The sequence below is a fragment of the Pygoscelis adeliae genome, unplaced genomic scaffold (genome assembly GCF_000699105.1).
Source record: "Pygoscelis adeliae isolate BGI_AS28 unplaced genomic scaffold, ASM69910v1 Scaffold103, whole genome shotgun sequence".
Classification (NCBI taxonomy): Eukaryota; Metazoa; Chordata; class Aves; order Sphenisciformes; family Spheniscidae; genus Pygoscelis; species Pygoscelis adeliae.
The window spans coordinates 988956-1009944 of NW_008824723.1; the positions used below are offsets into that span (position 1 = coordinate 988956).

General features: G+C 38.2%; 1 protein-coding gene across 1 annotated transcript in view; it reads right to left on the reverse strand.

The window, feature by feature from the left end:
• ATAD2 (ATPase family, AAA domain containing 2) overlaps window positions 1-20989 on the reverse strand; it is a 34518-nt gene that overhangs the window by 5942 nt on the left and 7587 nt on the right. The window contains 20 exon segments of the mRNA XM_009323337.1: window positions 1-9; window positions 12-311; window positions 2107-2256; window positions 2354-2476; window positions 2831-2990; window positions 4256-4452; window positions 4599-4734; window positions 6014-6199; window positions 7752-7935; window positions 9301-9427; window positions 11241-11555; window positions 11957-12047; window positions 13659-13818; window positions 14164-14252; window positions 14913-15087; window positions 16367-16482; window positions 16706-16814; window positions 17684-17800; window positions 18775-18883; window positions 19346-19459. The exon segment at window positions 1-9 is cut by the window's left edge and continues 93 nt beyond it. Coding sequence (XP_009321612.1) covers window positions 1-9; window positions 12-311; window positions 2107-2256; window positions 2354-2476; window positions 2831-2990; window positions 4256-4452; window positions 4599-4734; window positions 6014-6199; window positions 7752-7935; window positions 9301-9427; window positions 11241-11555; window positions 11957-12047; window positions 13659-13818; window positions 14164-14252; window positions 14913-15087; window positions 16367-16482; window positions 16706-16814; window positions 17684-17800; window positions 18775-18883; window positions 19346-19459 — 2967 coding nt within the window.

Here is a 20989-nt window from a genome sequence, read left to right on the forward strand (position 1 = left end):
CTTCTTTTCAGAAGCAGATTTAGCCACAAGGAGAACTCTCTCTCTTTCATTTTCTGTCCCCGGTTTATTTTCATTCCCATTTTTCTGTCGTTCTTGAAGTATGTTTTCATTTTCTTCCATAGAAGAATCCTGTGCAGACTCGACTTCAGTGTGATCCGTGTTAGAAACATGTTTTTCTGGAGACTCTTCATCACTCTCTACTTCATTTTGGTCTTCTGGAACTTTATTCTCTTTATTGAACTGAAAATTCCTCCTCTTTGTTGCGATACCTGAAGACGCTTTGTTCTTTCTGCGTTTTCTTTTTGACATATCTACAAAGAGATATCAGAAAAAGTAATCCAAAACATTACCAAAACAGTTCTTCCTTCAAAATCCAGCATCCTCATCTTACTTGACTTACAAGGAAAATGATCAAAGGAGCTCAAGTACCATTGTCTGTCTCCCTGCATATGTCTAGAGAAAGACTTGCAAGTTAATGAGGTCAATTTGCTATTAGATTTTAAAAAGCCAGCTACAGAACTTCATTCACAAAACCATCAGCTTCAAGATTTTATGAGCAGAAAATTCTTACTTTAGATAGGAAGTACTACTGCAAAGCAAGGTTATTAGGTGAAGTTGCTTACTGTCTTATTACGTGAACTAATATAGATGAACAGCAGAAAAGCATTTGGAGACGAGCCCTTCTTCAAATCTGTTATAAAGCTGTAAACTTCAAAAGCTAAACACACGTTGGGCAGAATTAGAGACAATTTTAAGGAAACATTTGCTGGAGAAAAAATTGTCCGTAAAGACTAACACCTCATATGCTTTCTGATTCAGTTAACCTTGTTTTAAACAAACTTTGCATTTTTGCCTTCCAGAAAAACCCACCATTCTTAGTACTCACGGAGTACTGCACAAAGCATATGGGTGAAGTCAATGGCAAAATTCCCAGTCATGCCAGTGAGACCAGGAAACTTCACACCATGTCATGCATGTGTGCTGGTTTTGGCTGGGATAGAGTTAATTTTCTTCATGGTAGCTGGTATGGGGCTATGTTTTGGATTTGTGCTGGAAACAGTGTTGATAACACAGGGATGCTTTCGTTACTGCTGAGCAGTGCTTACACAGAGTCAAGGCCTTTTCTGCTTCTCACACCACCCCACCAGCGAGCAGGCTGGGGGTGCACAAGAAGCTGGGAGGGGACACAGCCAGGACAGCTGACCCCAACTGACCAAAGGGATATCCCACACCATATGACGTCACGCTCAGCATATAGAGCTGGGGGAAGAAGGAGGAAGGGGGGGGAGGTTCGGAGTGATGGCGTTTGTCTTCCCAAGTAACTGTTACGCGTGATGGAGCCCTGCTTTCCTGGAGATGGCTGAACACCTGCCTGCCCATGGGAAGGAGTGAATGAATTCCTTGTTTTGCTTTGCTTGCGTGCACGGCTTTTGCTTTACTTATTAAACCGTCTTTATGTCAACCCACGAGTTTTCTCACTTTTACTCTTCCAATTGTCTCCCCCATCCCACTGCGGGGGGAGTGAGCGAGTGGTTGTGTGGGGCTTAGTTGCCGGCTGGGGTTAAACCACGACAGTGTCTTAACTGAAAGAGACCCAAGTCCCTTTGCTCTTTCACGTCCTTTTCACAGGACAAGTAAGCAAATAATGATCTTTCATTTACATACCTATTATTATTGCTCCCCTATTTTCTTCCCCTTTCCCCCTTCAATTGGAAATCACAGTAAGAGGTGGCATAGATTTTAGCATTTGAGGGCAGGGAAGGGAAAAATACTGTTTCATATAACTAAAAACTAGTTGAGTATTCAGAAACTGCCACGTACAACATTTTTGACTTCAAGAGGTAGCAATTTAGGAGCCATTAAGTATCAGTTGGGCTATCAAGGCCAGTGTCTTACAATGTAAACCAACCACTGTAGTTGAACTTCATAACCATATTGAATGAATGACCTCTGGATTTATCTCACATTTTGAAACAAATTTAAAAAATGTAATGCCTCTGGCATGAAGAACCAAGCATCACAGAAACCTGTTATGTCACAAGAACAGAGAAGGTATCAGTGACTTTAGCACCTTCTCCAAGAAAGTCTGAATAAAATGCAACTTGCCATTAGAGCGGGGTGTACTGGAATCTACAGGCGCTGCTGGCATCTTTGTTTTTTCATTACACTTTGGGTCTGTTTTCTTACACCCAGGAACAGAGTTCTGCTTTGGCATTACACGGTAGTAAGATGGAGCATACTTTGAAGAGCTACAACCTTGCAATAAAGAACAGACAGCAAAGAATTATGTCTTGCACTGTTGGTTTACAAATACTGAGAGAAGTCTCAAAATCCTTAGCATCAAAAAACATACCTCTTTTCTTACGAGATTCTTGAATTTCTTCACAGCGTTGTTCAAAATCTTCATCCATTTCTTCCCTCACTATGGCATATGCAGTATCTCTCAAGGTACAAGCTCTGTGCCTAATGAGACGATCTGAAATTTTACAGTCAGAACTGAGTATTTTCTACCAGCCAATGAAATCCTTCATTTTGATCACAGAAAGATTTTGTTCTTTTCATAGGTGGGTTCTGAAAGGTTATCTCAGTGAATATTTTCAGCATAACAACATAAAAGTTAATTATTAAAGCAAAAGCACTAGTTACTGATCAACACTTCCGTCACAATTTCATGCCCAAGTAGTTTAATGCTACAACATTTACAACCTGGCAAGAAATGCTCATGGTGGATGTTTAAAATGATCTAATCCCAAGTCTACTGTCCACAGACAACATTTATCATTTATACATTTGAATTTTTTCCAAATTAAGGATAAAAACACATCTTCACCTCCAGGATCTTTATCTGGGTTGTACTCTAAAGCATTGTTACAGATTAGATCGATGTCTTTTAGAAAATCTCCTGCAGTTAGGTACTGGTGCAAGTCAATTTTAGAGAGAACTGCCGAAAGGTCCATGGGCTGTTTAATAACTGCATCATAATCGGGTACCTACAAATGAAATATACGTGCTCAGAGATGTAACACAGTATCTACCAAAATTAATTATTTTAATAAAGTCAAACAAAGTACTTCTTAAAAACCCCAAATATTTATGACACATCCAAAGATGCAGAAATTAACCAGTTAGTTTCTTGAAAATAGAAGGGCTATTTCAACTGTCTTTGAAGAGACAGACTAGAAGAGGGAAAAAAAGAAGCAGGGAGGTCAGAAGCATGTGTGGGGCAGAGAAGGGAACAGACACCCAGAGCGGGATTCATTTCACTTCGCTTCAGAAAAATCACAGCAAAGAAACCTTTCTCGGTAAAGTCACCCAAGATTCTCTTTGTTGTTGGCAGCAAGAAAAAGGCTGCAGGAATTGCACCTTTGAAGTATCTGCCCTAGGCATCTGCTTTAGAATGAGATAACTGGACCCAGAGGTGCCGATTTCTTTACTCAGACCATAAAAGGAGCCTAATGACTAGTTTAGATGAGGACATCTATGTTTAGATTATTCACATCTCAGAAATGAGAAGTAAAGGGAAAGACAAGTCAGTGGATGCTTAGGGGAACAGGACTTTGCTGAAACACAAAGCTATATTAAAACTACAGCTGACTTTGGAGTATACACCCCTGGCTTAGACTTATTCAATAAATGAAATGAGAAAAAGAGACATAAGAAGTGTATGGGAGGAAGAAGAAACCACACAGCCCTTATGGTTGATCTTACACTGAGGAGCCCCAGAGGAAACAGAGAATAGAATCTTAAAATTTATTTTTAAAACTGGTGCTTCTACTCCTGTTCTCACAGAAACTATTGACAGTCAATTAAAGAGCTTTAGGCTTTATTAAAACAGTCCTATAGATACTGTTTATAATTATAAAGAAAGAGATCTCTGCTTTTCAGTGCTGTAACATGCCTACATATCAAAGCCTTTTCATGAGCAAACTGTGTTGGCATTTGGTCTAACTGGCAGTTGGACTAGATGATTGTTGTAGGGCCCTTCCAACTGAAATACTCTAAAGTTCTAAAGATGTTTTAGAAGGAAGCTGGGGCTTTCAGCGAATACTCAAATAACAGACATTTGAGAGGCTCAAGGAGTCAGCAAAAGTAAAAGCAAAATTCACTTCCTGCTTCTTGAAAAATCAGAATAGTACAGTCCTAAAAACAAAGATAAACCTTCTTATAAAGAGCACACAAACACTGAGGAATACAAACACACAGAAATTATGGATACACACAGATAAAATGGTATTACAGATCAACACTAATTTACCTCCTCTGGGTCAACAGGCTTTGTAAATGCTCTGAAACGTCTGTCAACGGCAAGTCTATGTGTCACATCCCTTAAGAAAATCCTAAGTTCACGCAGTGTATCCTCCTCCTGCTCCTCTAGTTGTCTTATTTCTTCCTCTGTCAGCTGTCGAGGCTTAGGCGGCGGTGCTACAGGCAGTACTTCCAACGTCCGCCAAGCTTAAATTAATCAGCAACTTTTAGTCAATTTATGGTACTCAAATACAAGCATATGAAAAATTATTGATAGAAAATTACCACTAAAGCAAATGCTGTATAGCTATTAACTTACAGTTAGTGAAGTTTTATATGTACAATATCCTCACCTGCACTGTTTTTTGATGCAGGAGGTTTAGCAGCTTGATTTACAACTAAGTCCTCAAAAAACGTTCTTCTTTCTTCCTTATTAGGCAACTGGATTTTGAAAACTTCTTTATAATCATTAATAAACAATTCTTTTATCTAAAGCATGAGGAGAAAAGATATTTCAGATATAAGGCCACACAAATCCATATTCTATTCCAAAAAGATGAGTACCTTTCTAAATTAAACTGAATAATCATCTGGATAAGACAAACTGTGAAAAGCTATCTTCTTGGCCTTAAAAGGCTAGATTTGCTAACATGGCAAATTAAAATATCTTCTCTAAGGAACACCTCTAGAGTTAAAGCTCAATGAAGGGACCATATGATACACTGATAAAGTGGTGACATTCACCACCTCTAAGACTGCTTATTTTGTATTTACCTGCCTTGCTATCCTTTAGTTTGAATCTTTATGGCAGCTATAGAGGGAACAGGCAGGGTTCAGGAGGCAAGTGCGGACTTTTTGGTAAGGTGGTTTTTGGGGTTTTTTTGTTTGTTGTTTTTTTTTTTTAATTAATTTAAATGAGGTGTCTGAAGTTGCATACTTCCAAGTTTTACTCCATTTTTCAATCTCCACTACCAGAAGGTATGGAAGGAATTTCAAGACTTATTTTAGAAAGAATTTATTAACAGTATAAAAACTTCTGTAGAAAGTTAAGCCCTTTCAAAGCATTTGATGATAAACGCATCTAGGTAACCCCCTCCTCCCCCCCGAGTAACTGACACAAAATAATCAGGGCAGCATATTCACATTCTGAACACCTTCCTTTAATGCAACTCTCAGATGTCTAGAAAGCTAAGTATGTACTCTTACTGAATTTTGTTAAGGAATACAACTAAAAATTGATTTCTGAGTTACTTAAACAGAAGTTTGAACTTAGCTTTCTAATTTGTAAAGCTTTCACCTATATGAAGAAAGAAATTGAAACTTTTAATAAAGAATTTAAGTTTGAAATTACATTCCATCATTCACAGTGTGACCACCGTACTTTATCAGTAAAAATATCTTTCACGTTCCTGTAAAAATACCTTTTTCTCATTTACATTTCAAGCACCGTATATTCTTGACTAAGTACATACCTAACCATCTTGAAGTCACTGGAATTATTACAGTAAATTTATACATCTGTCTAATAAGCATGAGTGTGTGAGAAGGGTGAAAAATTTTGGTCCAAGTCAATCTCTTTACTCAGAAAACATTTTAGACAAATGCTTTCAGCATTGTTTTGTCTAAGCAAATTTTAAGAGACCTGGTTAAGCTGCCTGAGTAATAACAGTGTGAATTTGCTTAAGAGTGCACAGTACTCCAATGCTTAAAGGATTTATAAATGAACAAGAAATTGAAAAAAAAGTAAGAGAAGTATCAACAGAAATACCTCTTTTGGGAGATCTGCGTGACACACATCAGATGTTGCAAGCAGCAAAACTGGAGCAAATGTTGGAATGTTCTGCAGTAGTGTTGTAAAAGTAGCTTTCAATGTGGCTCCAACAGCCTCCCACCACAAATGGATATGTGGGATATAAATTATACTTGGTGCTGTTCTTTGAGCTTCTTGCATCAACTGGTAAAATGAAAGCTTGGATAAGAAAACTAAGCCATGTAGAATAGGCTAATAAACAACTACATATCAGTCAAACTGTCTTACGAAATAGGAGTACATGAAGCCAAAACATCAAAACAAACCAACAAAAGAACAACTCCTTAACAATAAGGTAAAATTTTCACTTTGACTCAAATATAGACATTGCTACGCAGACAGAAACAGACCTGAATCTCTGCCTGATTTCAAAACTACTTAGGCGTAAGATAACTCCTAAAGAGCCTCACAACTCAGCTGGTGTGGTAGCGTGCCTGAAAAAACAAGACTAACCCTTCAGCAAGATGGATTAGTCTGGGTAAATCGCTACACAACTGCGACTACACCATTTTCAGTTCAGAGCGGGCACATATCCAAGTCAGTCTGGAGCACAGTCTGAACGAAGAAAGACCTATGTGAAAAGATGAGGGCTGACACAGTAAAAAAAGCCTGGTTACAATTCATAATTTCAAGTACATAAGAGGTGACCAGTCTTTAGCCTGCCTGAATAGCTAAATCCCTCACTGCCTCTCATTACCAAAGGATCCATCAGACCAGATTACGTGCTTTGGAAGACCACAAGGCATTGCCTACAGATGGTACCTCAATCACAGAAGAGGACATGCATCTACCGCGTGAGGGAAGTGACAACAGCCCTTTCACGTAACAAATTTCTCCGTGCACCCTTTCAGATTATCAATATTCAGGGAGATCCTGTCACAAGATGGGAAGCGCATGTGGTATATCCAGGCAGCGACTAGACATGGCAGTTATATGATTGCAAATGCAGCCATCACATAACAAAAAAGGAACTGTTCCTCTTATGTGACAAACGAGTATCCAGTCATGTAACATGTCTGTCCTTACTTGTACAACTCTCAAATGCTGCTACTAAAGGTCAAAATATTTTAATACAGTGATGCCAAACAACAAAATGGATTTCCTGCCTAAAAGTGAAAAGGAAAACAGCACTGAATCTGCTTATATTTAATTTTCCTAGTTAAGACAGACACACCAGTGTACAAATGTAAGCGTTCCATGAATTTTAATGCTTTTACTGCATATATGGCAGCAGAAGCTGTATATGTAAAAAAAGAAACACTTCTTTTCCCCAAAACCTTGATTGCCTTACAAATATAATAAAAAAACAAGGCTACAAGAAGAGCATGACACGCAGTCAGGCTGATGCAGAGCCATCTACTGGGAGCACAGAATCTTAAGAAGCAATGAAAACAACTTTCTGGATCCCACTGAGATGGGCAGGATTTTTCGCCATAAACAGGGGTTTATTAGCCGCACCTCCCAGCTTCCCAAGCTGCTAGCAACATCTTCACTGTTTAATATGGAATGGAAAATATGGCCGTGTACAACATCCTTATGTGGTATCATTCGATCTAGAAGAAAAGTGGATTTTCAGACAGAAGTAAACATAGCAGCACATTCAAACCAGGCCACCTCCATTAACAATGAATTTTGCTTACTTTACTAGTTTATGTACAGTCCGTGAATCCTATGAGATTAAAGAAAAAAAAGATACCTGTGCACATGTTTCTTCTGGTGATGTGATGCTAACAAACAAAACGGATAGGTCTAGTGTATAAACTGGAAACTTTTCCAGGGCGTGTATTACTGCAGGTGCCAAATGAGAAGCTTGCCCATATCCTGGCTCTCCAACTAGTAAGAACCGTGGCCTGCAAGATGTTGGCTGGTAATAAGCATTTCTAGAACAGTAAGAAGAAAATAAGCTTAAAAATGAAGTGATGAATAGGTGCACAGATGTTAAAGGTTTTTTTCCTATACATTTTTTTTTTTGTAAATACTCTCCATATTCCAGCAAATAACAAGCTGGTCTGTGATCAGGAAGACTATCAAAGCCCATTTTCTTACAAACTTGTACCATACCTCCCCTAAGAAATCCTGCCAATCCCCAGCACGTCTGCTATTTGTTTGGCTGGGTTAAGTAACAGCTCTTAAATGACACAGGGGGACTGTCCAGCTAAATACACACACAACCAGTCAGTAACCTGGTATGGGGGAGAATAACAACTCTCTCTCGGCACACACCAATCTGGATCTCTTCACTGCCTGTACACACTGATTTTTAGTAGGTCTTGAGTTTAAGTAACTGTGAGATCTCTACATCTGTCAGGTTTAGCTGAAATTTGGCCGTAGTTACTGGAGATAATGGGAAGGAAGGAGCAGAACAACATTTCTAGAAAAAAACTTACATGGGCACTGAAACACATTAGCTGTATCTGAAGAAGTACACAATTGGATTGGTTAAATTACAGCAGTATACTAAATACGTATAAGATTTGTATTTATTTTGTTCAGTCATTCTAATTGTTTCATCTTTGAATTGTGTATTAATTTCCTAGTAAGCTTGCCTTACTAGCATGAAACACATTTGTGAAGAGCAATACAATACTGTTGTACCTTTGCTGGCTGAAGTCAAAGATCCTAGAGACCTAACCAAGCTCAGCAGGTCAGAAGATTTTCTGGACGGCACAGCAACAGAAATTGAGAAAAATAACTGACCCAACAGTGACAACAACGATCTATTTTTTCAACTGTTGGCTTATACGACTTCCACATTAAAATGTCAAAAGATTAACATAAACTTAGTAGGTTAAAAGTACAAAATGCAGACACTGTTTAAGTTTTTCTCACAGTGCTTTAACAAACTATTTCTCGATTTTGTTTCTGCTACATAACTCGCTACCGGTTAAACAATCTTGGAAGACAGAAGGGCAAGAGATGGCTACACAAATCCATACAGGTTTTTTCGTTAAAAGGACAGACAGCACATTTCTTTGGTCTTTCAAGGAATACTATGGATTAAATCAACACATTCTAATAGTCTGTGGACCACTTTGACTTAGAAAAAGAGGGCTGGGCCATTCAGTTTGATGGGTTATGGCAGTGTACTCCATTAGAACATTAGTACCCAGCTGGATCTTCACGCTTACTTCTTGCAAATATTGATCACCCCACACACACATTTTACTCCTTCATCTGCCACCCCTCACACCAAAACTGTTTACAGACCCAGCCATCTTAAAAATGTAAAGGGGACAAACATTTACCTGCTAAAATTGAGGAATTTTTCCTTTTGTCTACCATGCATTTTATGCGTTGGCTTATCTTCAAAGATTGATGGCGATTCCTCATCACTGTCAATTGCATAATTTCTTAAAATATGATTTAAACTGTCTGAAAGACAAGAGAGGTTTGTTAACTTTCCTGAATAGTCCATATCTTGCTCTTGCATTAATACAGCTTCTAAATCAGTGCTGGAAACCCCTTATCTTGTACTTCTTCATTTGAGGGCACACACTGAATGCTATTGTCTGAAGAGTTCATCCTACCACAGATCTGAGGAGATTGCACAAGTCTCTACAAAGCTGTCCTAAGTCCCATGATTTGCATAAGGTATATCTCTCTGTTGGTGAAAACTTTGAGGTTTTTTCCTTAGAATAAAGATGATTAGGACTAACTTCTGTAGTTCCTAGACACCTGAAAAACCCTACAAGGCCATTTCTTTCTGGAGCAGGTTCCCCCACTGGAAGTGAGGGAATTAAGTGAACATGATGGCCACAGACTTCCACTTGTCTAGTACTGAGTCAGAATATACAGACCAACAGATCTTCTAAATAAGGCTCCTGAAAGATCACTGAAGCAGGAGATAATGGAAGGTGGACAACAGAGAGGGGATGCAATTACCAATCCCCTAGTCTCTCTGCTTTTATTTTGTTGATGGATTTCTGCCTCTATTTTACCAATGCAAATTTATCTCCCAGATCTACTGAGAATAATACTGGTAGGATAGTGGAGTGAGTTTATCAATTTATTTGCTCTCACCAACTGACATACTGTCCTGGTTCTGGCTGGGATAGAGTTAATTTTCTTCCTAGTAGCTGATATAGTGCTGTGTTTTGGATTTGGCATGAGAATAATGTGATAATACACTGATATTTTAGTTGTTGCTAAGCAGTGTTTATACTAAGTTAAGGACTTTTCAGATTCCCATGCTCTGCCAGCGAGGAGGTGCACAAGAAGCTGGGAGGGAGCATAAGCCAGGACAGCTGATCCAAACTGCCCAAAGGGATATTCCATACCATATGATGTCATGCTCAGTACATAAACTGGGGGGAGTTGGCCAGGGAGCAGTGATTGCTGGGCATCAGTTGGCAGGTGGTGAGTGGCTGCATCACTTGTTTTTCCTGGGTTTTGTTCCTCTCTCTCTTTTGTTGTTTTCCTTTTCATTAACATTTTTTAATTTTTTTTTTAAATTTCAATTATGAAACTGTTCTTATCTCAACCCACAAGCTCTCCCCCATCCCAATGCGGGGGGGGGGGGGGGCTCAGGGGAAAGGGCAAGCGAGCAGCTCTGTTGCCGACTGGGGTTAAACCACAACACGGACTAAACCTGATCAGGGCTGATGCAGTCAGGAACGTGAGCTCACATATGCTATGCAAGCCAAGCCCCAAAGTATACACTACTAAAACATTCTGATCTCACGTGCAAGTGTACAGTGTCATCCACAAACATTTAAATTAAGAGACTGGTTAAAAATCATGATAGCTAAAACCAGTATTTAGCTTAAACCACTTATGCTTGTATTGTGGTCCTGACATTCTTCAGACCGGAATTAGAAGCATTCACGTAAAAATGCCCTTCTTCCCCCATTTAAATATTTATTTTGAAAGAGGCGCCTCATACATTAAACCTTAAATCCATCTGTACAAATGATAAATATGATGTTAACTACTGTCAGAAGCAGGGTGCTCTAGTAGAGAATGCATAGTTCTCTACTGTGTATGGTGAGTCATTCACAGCTCCCATCCAGATTCAGTTTAGAATCCAGAATAAAAACTATGGACGATATTCCTGAAATAAAGGCATGCACATGCATATTATAAAATTCTACTGTTATTACAGCTGAGAGGTTTGTGTATGTTGATTGCACAAATCAGAAGTTTTTGCTTTGGCAGAATTTTAAAGAAGCGGGTGTTATTGTTATACCTTGCTGTTGGTCCTTCTTTAGTGCAAGCGCTGCATGGGGAAATACTCTTTGCAAGGCTTGTAAAATTCTTGCTAGCGTGTTTTCAAGCAGTGGTTTTGAAATAGGTGATAGCGCTCTCCCAGGTGAAGCCACAGCCCTCTGTGAAGCTGGAACAGTCTTCTGCATAGCCATGACAAAATCCTTTGCTGTTATTTTAATAGAAGCGATATCTAACTGCAGTTTCTCACTGCTTTTGTAGATCTGAGGATAGTGGCGGCGCAAAGCACAGAGGGCAGCTTCAGCACATAAGGATTTAATATCAGCACCACAGTATCCTAATAAACAAAACAAGAATCAAATGTTACGTCAGTCTCAGGCAACACAGAAGTCAAGGCCAAGGTTTCCAAAGTGAAACACTGAAAGACTTTGTATACAGCCAAAAATTAACAGGTTGAGAAAGAATTAAGTTACTGCACTGCAGAGAAGTTTTGTTATGTGGCTCGCAGCCTGATACCCTGCACTTATGAAGCAGGGTATCCTCCTAATCAAAACTTTGCTCCTGAGGAAGATGCCCCAAACCCATTCAATGTTCTGAGAGACAAAAAGAAAATTAAAAGAAAAGAAGCATCTAACTTTGTTTGCTCCCAAGGCATGCCAGCTCGGGTACTGCCTGGTACAAGCTCAGATTCCTTAGGACTCAGTCACATGCAGTAACTCACTTTGTTTTCAAACTTACCAACACATTTTTCAGCTAGCTCTTCAAGAAACACGTCCAATGGCTTAGGGGTCCAGTCTCGTGTGTGAATCTTGAAAATCTCTTTTCTAGCCTGGAAACAAAATGGTTGCATTTTAGTTTGTCGTAAGTTTTCTCCTAAAAAAAAAACCCAAACCAAAACAACACAAATCCCAAAAACCCATCACATTAATACAAATACTTTTCTTATCTGCTAAACTTTTAAGTATTTTAAAGCTCAGTTAATATGCTCTCTGCTTTTTCAAGCAGGAAATCTAATAATTCTCAATTTGTTACATTAAACTCTTTCTGGGGGCCTACAGTGAAATAAAAGGCATTTATGGCTTCCATAAAAAGTAAGTTTCTGCAAGTATGAAACCTAATGATCCTGAGGAAAAAAAAAAACCAACAAACTTATCTGCAAACAGAGATTTTTCACCAAAGAAAATTCTTGCAAATCCAGCAAAATTTCATGGTGACAGTCTCATTAGTTCATCAAATTTGCTTTTCTGCCAGTTCATTCAAGGAAAACAGTCCTAGCACTACATTTCAAATTGCTAAAATTACTACAAAGAAGAACTGTAATTATGACTCAAACTACTGTTACTGATCCAGAAAATGTCAAACGTTGCCTATCTTCATCTCTGATCTTAGCAAGATTTTCATTTAAGTATTTCCTGGTACACAGATTAATAATGGCAGATTTCTAGAATTCTTCCACAGTAGGGAATCATGTATTATATCTGTTTCATGGCACCTCCTCTCCTGGTTCCTGAAAGCAGATAAAAACTGGAGACAAATGTCTGTGTTAAATACACTTTTCAGTGCACTTTTACTAGCCTTCAATCCAATAAGCATTTTATCCTTTTTCCAAGAAGTGCTAATAAAAGAAAAAGAAATATCAGTGATAGCCAGAGAAAAAACACAAAAACAGGGTTCCAGGTTTGCACTCTATCTCCCCCCCCTCCCCCCCCAATATTTTTTGGTTGCTATATACCTATTTTTTCATTGCTTAGCTATTGCCTTTGAACTAAAAGCTTCCCAAGCCCTGCACCTGTGCAGCGTACTTCACATCTTTGTCCAACTCCCTGTTAATAAGTACCAGTAAGAATGTCAGATCCCAAAATACTTATAGGTATCTCCCAGGATACCCAGCCTGGGAACAATCCAACACAGGTACGTCCACTATCCATTCATAAACCAAGAACTGAGAGCAAGAGCACTTCAGGGTGAAAGTGCCTAAGTGGATTAAATGAGAAAGCAAACGTGAACCACTTGGGAATGAAAAACTTTAATTTGCTGCAGCACCAGCCTTGATAAAAGTTTTTGTTAGCAAAAAGGAATTCTTGTGTGCACATCATTTCTTTCATTTTCAAGATGAGATAGCAGGAATTTATAGCTAATTCAGACATTCATTCTTACTTAAACATTCCAGTGACTAGCAGCACCCCATTTTCTTGGCTGGTCACAGTGAAACCAAAACTAATTATAGAACTAACTACTTGTTGAAATCATCTTAATCATATATATTCAGTACCAGATCTGCCCTCCACAGTACAACGCAGTCTCTCCAGATGCCTCTTTTGTCCGAGCTGTACAATACTGATTTTGACTTCAACTGCTCCATGATACTGCACTGTTACGTGGTTTTGTTATAAAGATGGACTTTGCCACATTAGCATTAAGGCTGAGTTTAAGTTCTGACCTCTTTATTTGGCAAGCTGAAGAGGAATTCTCGATCAAAGCGTCCAGGTCTTCGTAAAGCAGGATCTATAGAATCCAGTCTGTTGGTGGCTCCGATTACCACAATCTCTCCTCTGCTGTCTAAGCCATCCATAAGTGCCAGAAGTGTTGATACAATAGAGCTAACAGAAAAATATAATTTTCATTCACTGGTTTAGTAAATTTCGTTACGTTCTACATGACCTTCTCCAATGATCACTCAAAAAGGACAAGCTTTTACTGATGAGATGCCGATTAGCGAAAGACTAATTTTAAGACATAAAAAACCAGATAAGGTAACACAGGCCTTGTGCTGATATCAAGCTTAGTGAATTGTTTTCAATTATTGTTTAAAAATCATCTGAAATTTAGTAGCATTTAATTACTAGTTTTCAGGACAAATGAACGTGTCACAAAGTTAAATAGGTTGTAGTCTTCTTTTCACAAAGATCAGACAGCTTCTACGTAGATAGAAAAAAATGTACTACCTATGAATTTGGTCTTGTTTACTGGACCGCACAGGAGCAAGACCATCTATCTCATCAAAGAAAATAATTGACGGCTGCATCTGGTAGGCCTAGAATGAAAACACAGGAATATTGACGTAAGTAAACCGGTACTATTTTAAAGAGAAAATGCATGAAAAACATTATGGTTGGAAAGTCACCGGAACTAGATTTTTCAGACTAGCATCAGGGATCTCTGCTAATTGAACTCATGGAGTAAGTGGCAAGAATAACAGAAGACAGCACCCTATGTCAGCCCCCTGAGACTGGGTGACAGGAAACAAATCATACCAGTACTTTTTACAGCTGTTTGGCAACCACCGAGAACAGAGCCGGGACTTAATTCAATTACAAGTTCTGGAAGCAAGCTTCCATTATGAATTGAAATGACCATGCTTTCAGCCTGCATCTGTTTCCCTCTGATCTAAAGCCACCGTCTCTTGCCCCTTGAAACCTTTTCTGTGGCTGGTGTTTGGGTTTTTTTGTTGGTTTTCTTTGGGTTTTTTTTTTGGGTGGGTTGCTTTGTGAGGTTTTCTTGTTTGTTTTATTAATCTTTCTCAATACATCTCAAGTTTCCAAGCCCCTTAAAAAACGCACTGAAAAAGGAAACACTGACGAATCCGTTTCAGTGGAAGGAACTGACAAAACACGAAAATGAGTTCTTAAAAATATTGGCCACAGAAAATTACAGTTACAACTCGGACAGAACACATGGCACATTTCAACCTTACCTGATCAAATAATAAACGAAGCTGTCGTTCAGATTCCCCCACCCATTTACTCAGGCAGTCGGCACCTTTTCGCATAAAAAAGGCTATTCTCCTATCACCTTGGCTACATTCATTAGCAAGTGCACGAGCAACCAGTGTCTTTCCAGTCCCTGGTGGACCATAGAATAGACAGCCTCTGCAATTAAAAAAAAAAAGATTCACATAAGAAAAAAACATCATGGAAAAGTACCTTTTACAACCCCCATCCCTAAAACATGCAACTGTTCTCTCCTAACCAAAACACTTCACGTATAAGAGAGCAGTAACAGCTGAAGTGTGAGAAAAGTCAAAACAGATGGAAGTTTTGTGTTCCTACACAATTCAACAAGGCAGTAAACAAAATTAATAAAGAGGATAATGCAGATGTACAAAGCCTTGAGAAAAGATTGTAGTGTCCCAGAAGGACGCTTCCAAAACTGCTGACAGACTAACAGGAGTGGTTATAGCACAGTGGAGCCAAACAAGAACAAACTTCAGCACAGAATCTGAGGCTGGGCTAACTTATGAATCACCAGTTCATTCTTCAATGATACACTGCATATTCATTCTTGTTTTCACAAAAAGCAAGATTTGATAGTAAAGCATTTCATTCTCCCTTAAAAAGCTTTAAGTTACTGGATTTGGTCTCCCAGACCATCCATTGCTGATGATAAATAAGGAGGAAGTCTAAAGCTGGGAGGGTATTCTGCATTTCCAGATAAATATAGCCATCAACTAGAAAAGCCAACACACTGCTGTTTCAAAAAGAATTTCAATGAATAAAGAAGGAAAACACTGAAAGATTTTCTTTCCATTATTTGTAATACTTTTAAAGTTACTGAAAGCAAAGAATTTAAAGTCATATTTCAATATACCATGATTGAGTTTTGCTGACAAAGAATATATAAAGCTAACAATTAAATCTCTAATAATTTCATTTCATAACACAGAACTAATTTAGCTGTGTAAGAAGTGGACAAATTCTTATTTTAGCCCAAGCACAACAAACACTGCAAGGTTCTAGTTGCAAGTCCTATCAATTGTAAAACTGATACCCGAGCACTTGAAAAAAGAGTCGGTGGGAGAGACAACTGGACTTCCAAGCAACAAATTGCACTTGACTACCAGTAGATGATTCCTTCCTGCTTATAAACTAATCAAGTTGACTTGTACATAGAACTCGAAACAAAAACACCCCAACCCCACCTTTTAAAGGCAAGACACTTTTAAAGTGTATTCTCACCACACAGCAAATCTTTGAACCTACATATATTCTGGATTCTATCAGTTTTTAAGAAATTACTTTTTACTACTGCTAAAAAACCCCATCAACGCTGCTGAAAATTTTGAAGCATGGAAACATATTGATACTGCAGTTGAATATTCTCCTGAAGACAGGTAAATTAGAATTTATAGTTTTAAACAATGTCTGTTACCTTGGAGGCTGAATTTTGAATCTCTCAAAGACTTCTGGGTAAAGCAATGGAAAAATGACCATCTCTTTTAAAGCTGAAATGTGATCAGAAAGACCACCCACACCATCAAATCGTACCTAAAGATAAATTCAACAGAACACATTTTATACGTTAAAGAAAGCGGCGACCTTGATAAGGTTCCATCAGAAATTATGTGTCAGCACAAAGGAAATGTTCTGGGCAATTTTCAAATCGCTTGAGAGAAAACTGTAAACCAAGGTAGTTGTAGACAGCACGTTATTGAAAGCTTTCATAAACAATGGAAACATCTCACTGACACAATGAACTAAAAATACTTACTGAACAATCTATTTGCATTGGATCAACATCAGCCAGACTTGCTCCAATTTTCATTCGATCCTTGTGAATTCCCTTTAACTCATCTTTCCGAAAGTTTAGTGGAAGACACCTGATTTGAATTAAGGAGACAGACAAAGGTGCTTTCTAACTTAAGATGCAGCTAGAAGATTTTTGCCTTTATAATGATGCCAAGTGAATGCAGAAGACCTTATATGTTTTACATTTAATGTCCATGAGTAAATAAAGGAAAATGGTCACTCCAGACATTGAACTGAGTGAATTATTTTAACAACTGTTAGCACTTACGAATATCCATGCTAGTCAACACAGCAAGCTTAGAACAAGTTCTTCCGTATGTGGAGACTGTGAACTGACCTTGATTTGTTTGATGGAAGAACCCCCCCAAAACACACCGACATCTTTCAAAGATTTTTTTCTTCTACATTCAAAAAGTTACAGCCCAAGGGGATATTTATTTCAGTGTGGATTAACATTATAAAGGCTGCCCACCACTGCTGGTCCTTCCCAAGGACTGTGGGATGTGTGTGCCAGAAGACACACGTCTGAAAGACATCTGGCTGAAAACTTATGTTAGACTGTTATTAGAATAGTTTTTCTAGACCATTTAAGTAACAAAACCTCCATAATTTCCTCTATTTATGACATTTTTTGTTATGGTGGTTTTTGTTCTGAATAAACTATTGTAAAGCACAGGACCAGTAGAATTTTACACTAAAAAAAATACATAAAAATGTTCCTCCCCCATTCCCACCTAGAAATCAAATTGCTTATCAAAAATCAATTCTAAAAATCCAATTTCAGAGAGTGCAGTTACAATTGTCAGTACCAACAGATATGATTAAATATTGCCACAATTTAGAAACTGTGCAAGATGAAGAGGGTAACACTTCACAGTTAGGCAGATGCAAACTCCTCTCAAGTAGATTCCTCCCTCCCCTATTCTCCAATTACATTAACCTCCTTAAATCTCTGTTATGGCTGTGCTTCCTACGCCTCTCAAAATGTTCTTCTTCATCAGATGAGGACGATGAGGAAGAGGATGTGGAATCACTGTTGTGGACTGCGTGTCTCCGTCTGCAAACATTTAAACAAACAAGTAAAAAAATTAAAGTACACACTAAGTAATATCAAAATTTAAGTGAATCTCAGAATTAACTTTGAGATCTATTAAGTTTCCAGATCATTGTATTCCTTATGAATCTGATTTCAAAGTACATTACATAACAGCAAAATTTAATTTTTCTTAGGAAGGTAAAATGTTTAACTATTTTGCAAAGAAATTTCATATACAAATTGCTCATTTTGTCCAATTTCTCTCTCTCACACACGCAAATGGAGTTTCACTTAGCATTATGTGTCCACCCTGTGAAACATAAACCTTTTTAACTTATTAAAAATTTGGCTTCAAAACCCTTTCCTTCCATAACACTCTGCTTTCAAGGATGCTGAACAAAGTGCTCATATCTAGGAAGAGATGGCATTCTCCATGCTATAACGGCTTACAGGATCCAAAACCCCTTTGTCTTCACTATTGCAATCCATAATTTATAATTTCATTTAGCATTTTTCTTGTTTAAGGATAGTTTCATACAGAAACATTAACTGATTCCAAAGAGAAACCAGTATTAGTATTTGAGTGATTAAAAAAAAAATCCACTAAAACTTACAGGCTTTCCCTCTAACTAAATTATCTTCAGTTTTAAGAAAATAATTTGTATCCTTCAAGATTAAATAGTCTAAGATTTTCAGAGGGAGATTCTGGCTTCAATTCCAGAACAAAAGAATTTCAGTTACATAATCTCAGCCACGACCTCCGTAATCACCTTATCAGTGACCACAAATACTGCATTTTGAAAAACCTAATGGCTAATAAAAAGTATAGTCTCCCCCTGCAACATTTGTTTTCTTTATACCCTCAGACTACCACAGCAATAATCATACTATTAATCTGTAATTACCACCAATCCAAAAACCCTTGAAAGCATTATTCATTAATGTGACCGACAGCACTATTGATAAATAAGAACTATCACTAACCATACACCAACCTGTTAGTTCTTTTGCAGCAAGCACCTTGTGACTGAGCACTTCTAAATGAGTATCTCTGTCTGACAGGTGAAGACCGGCCCGAAAAAAATATCTTGCGTTGTCTTGGTTCTGTTGAAAGCGAAGAATTTAGAATAATGTTACAAACAAGTTTAAGAGAAAGCAGGATAGTGAAAGAGGCAGAAAATGTGATGTGTTTCACCCATCTCTAATTTCAGGGGAAATTTCAAGTGATTTGGGGAGGAATTTTTTTTTTTTTTTTTTAAATCGGTACATAGAAGTGAAAAAACACACACCTGCTTTTTAAGGAGAAGTGAAAACCACAAGAGTAAGATTATCAAGTCTGTTTAATTACTATTCTTTCAGGATACATAGGTCATTTTTTTACTGAAAAACAACAAGTATGCCAAATGCCAAAGAAATACAATGTGCACAGGACACATGCATTTAATAAAATTTACTTGCAGAATGAAGGTATGAAATTTAAGTAGAAGTTGAGTGTGTGTATATTTTTTCACCCCTCACTTACATGCAAGAAATTAGCTCTTAAGAGAAACTGTGCATATAACCTACTTTCCAATGGAGCTTGATAGCGCTCAACAGTTTTCCTCTGTCGAAAGTCATAACGCTTTCGAGTGTCTTCACCATCGTCATCATCTTTCTCTTCACTTTCTTCTGATGAAACCACTGTACATTGACATAACATTAAACTGTTTAAGTACTGTTGCAAAGTATAGTAAATTCAAAATGCACTACACAGATGCCTATAGGTTTTACTATTACCTTCATGTTAATGACACAATAGATCTGAAAACCTGCAAAACCTTAAGACCAATTTATGCAAGACACATTCCAGAAATTACAAAACAGAGGACCATACATATTGTTCTGTCCTCGCTGAAATTGCTGGGTGACTTCTCATCAGTCTTAGTAACAACAATTCTGTCATCTTGCTTAGCTAAGATGCAGCTCCTGTGAAAACCACTATTTCAGAAAGTAGTTTCTTGTTATTTTGAGAAAGTGTTTCAAGGAAGTGTTTTAATACTCTGTAGTGGTAAGACTAAACATAGTAATCTAAGCTCCAAGTCCTAGCTCTACCACAGGTTACATGAGCAATAATGGGCAAGTCACAGGTTTGAACTTCCCCAATCAGAAAATAATGTCAAATGCACATGGTTTATGCCACAAGCTTCTGTAAAGTAACTTTACGTTTTTTCATGAAATTTGGTAAGAATGCAAAAAACAGAGTATAATTATCTAGCAGGTTCTTAATAATACCCTCTCACACTAGTAGCTGGACACCAGGTGAGGAATGTACATGCTCTGTTCACCTACCTGCTCACTCAAATTAAATAAATTTTACTCCTTGGAAAGCACTACCCTTTTTTTTTCTTCCCCCCAAAAGGTCGCACTGCTTTCTGAAGGCAAGATAAGTTACACAAGATATATAGACAGCACATAGAAAACTGAAAAATGATTTTGGCATCACTACCATCCCCAGTCCTTGGTACTCCAACACTCCTGTCACAAAGGCATGAATTTCTCTGCTTTTCTGCTCCTCTAGTCCTTCCCCTTGCTCCACTCATCTTCTTTACACCAACCCTGACACACTTTTCCCACTCCTTCCTGGCATGCTTTTCATTATAAAAGTATATTTTAGGTTTTTCCTTATTTAAAATTCCAGAGTTTTCACTTTGATCACAAATTAAATTGCCCCATACTCTTATTTCTCATTCAACATACTATTTAGAATTACTTTCTACAAGTCTCTCCTGACCAATACCCTGAGATCCACACACTTGAAACATGCCATATAGTTCCTCCCTCTAGACTGCCAATGCCTTGTATTAAAGCTGCTCTTATTAAAGCCTTGAGTTGATATTCTCCTAACTACAACTCCAGACGATGAGTTAGCTGTCCTTCTCCCTTACCAGTCAAATGCCCTTGGCACACTTACAGAATCATAGAATCATAGAATAGTTCGGGTTGGAAGGGACCTTTAAAGGGCATCTAGTCCAACCCCCCTGCCATGGGCAGGGACATCTTCAACTAGGTCAGGTTGCTCAGAGCCCCCTCCAACCTGACCTGGAATGTTTCCAGGGATTGGGCATCCACCACCTCTCTGGGCAACCTGTGCCAGTGTTTCACCACCCTCGGCATAAAAAATTTCTTCCTTACAGCTAGCCTAAATCTACCCCCCTTTAGTTTAAAGCCATT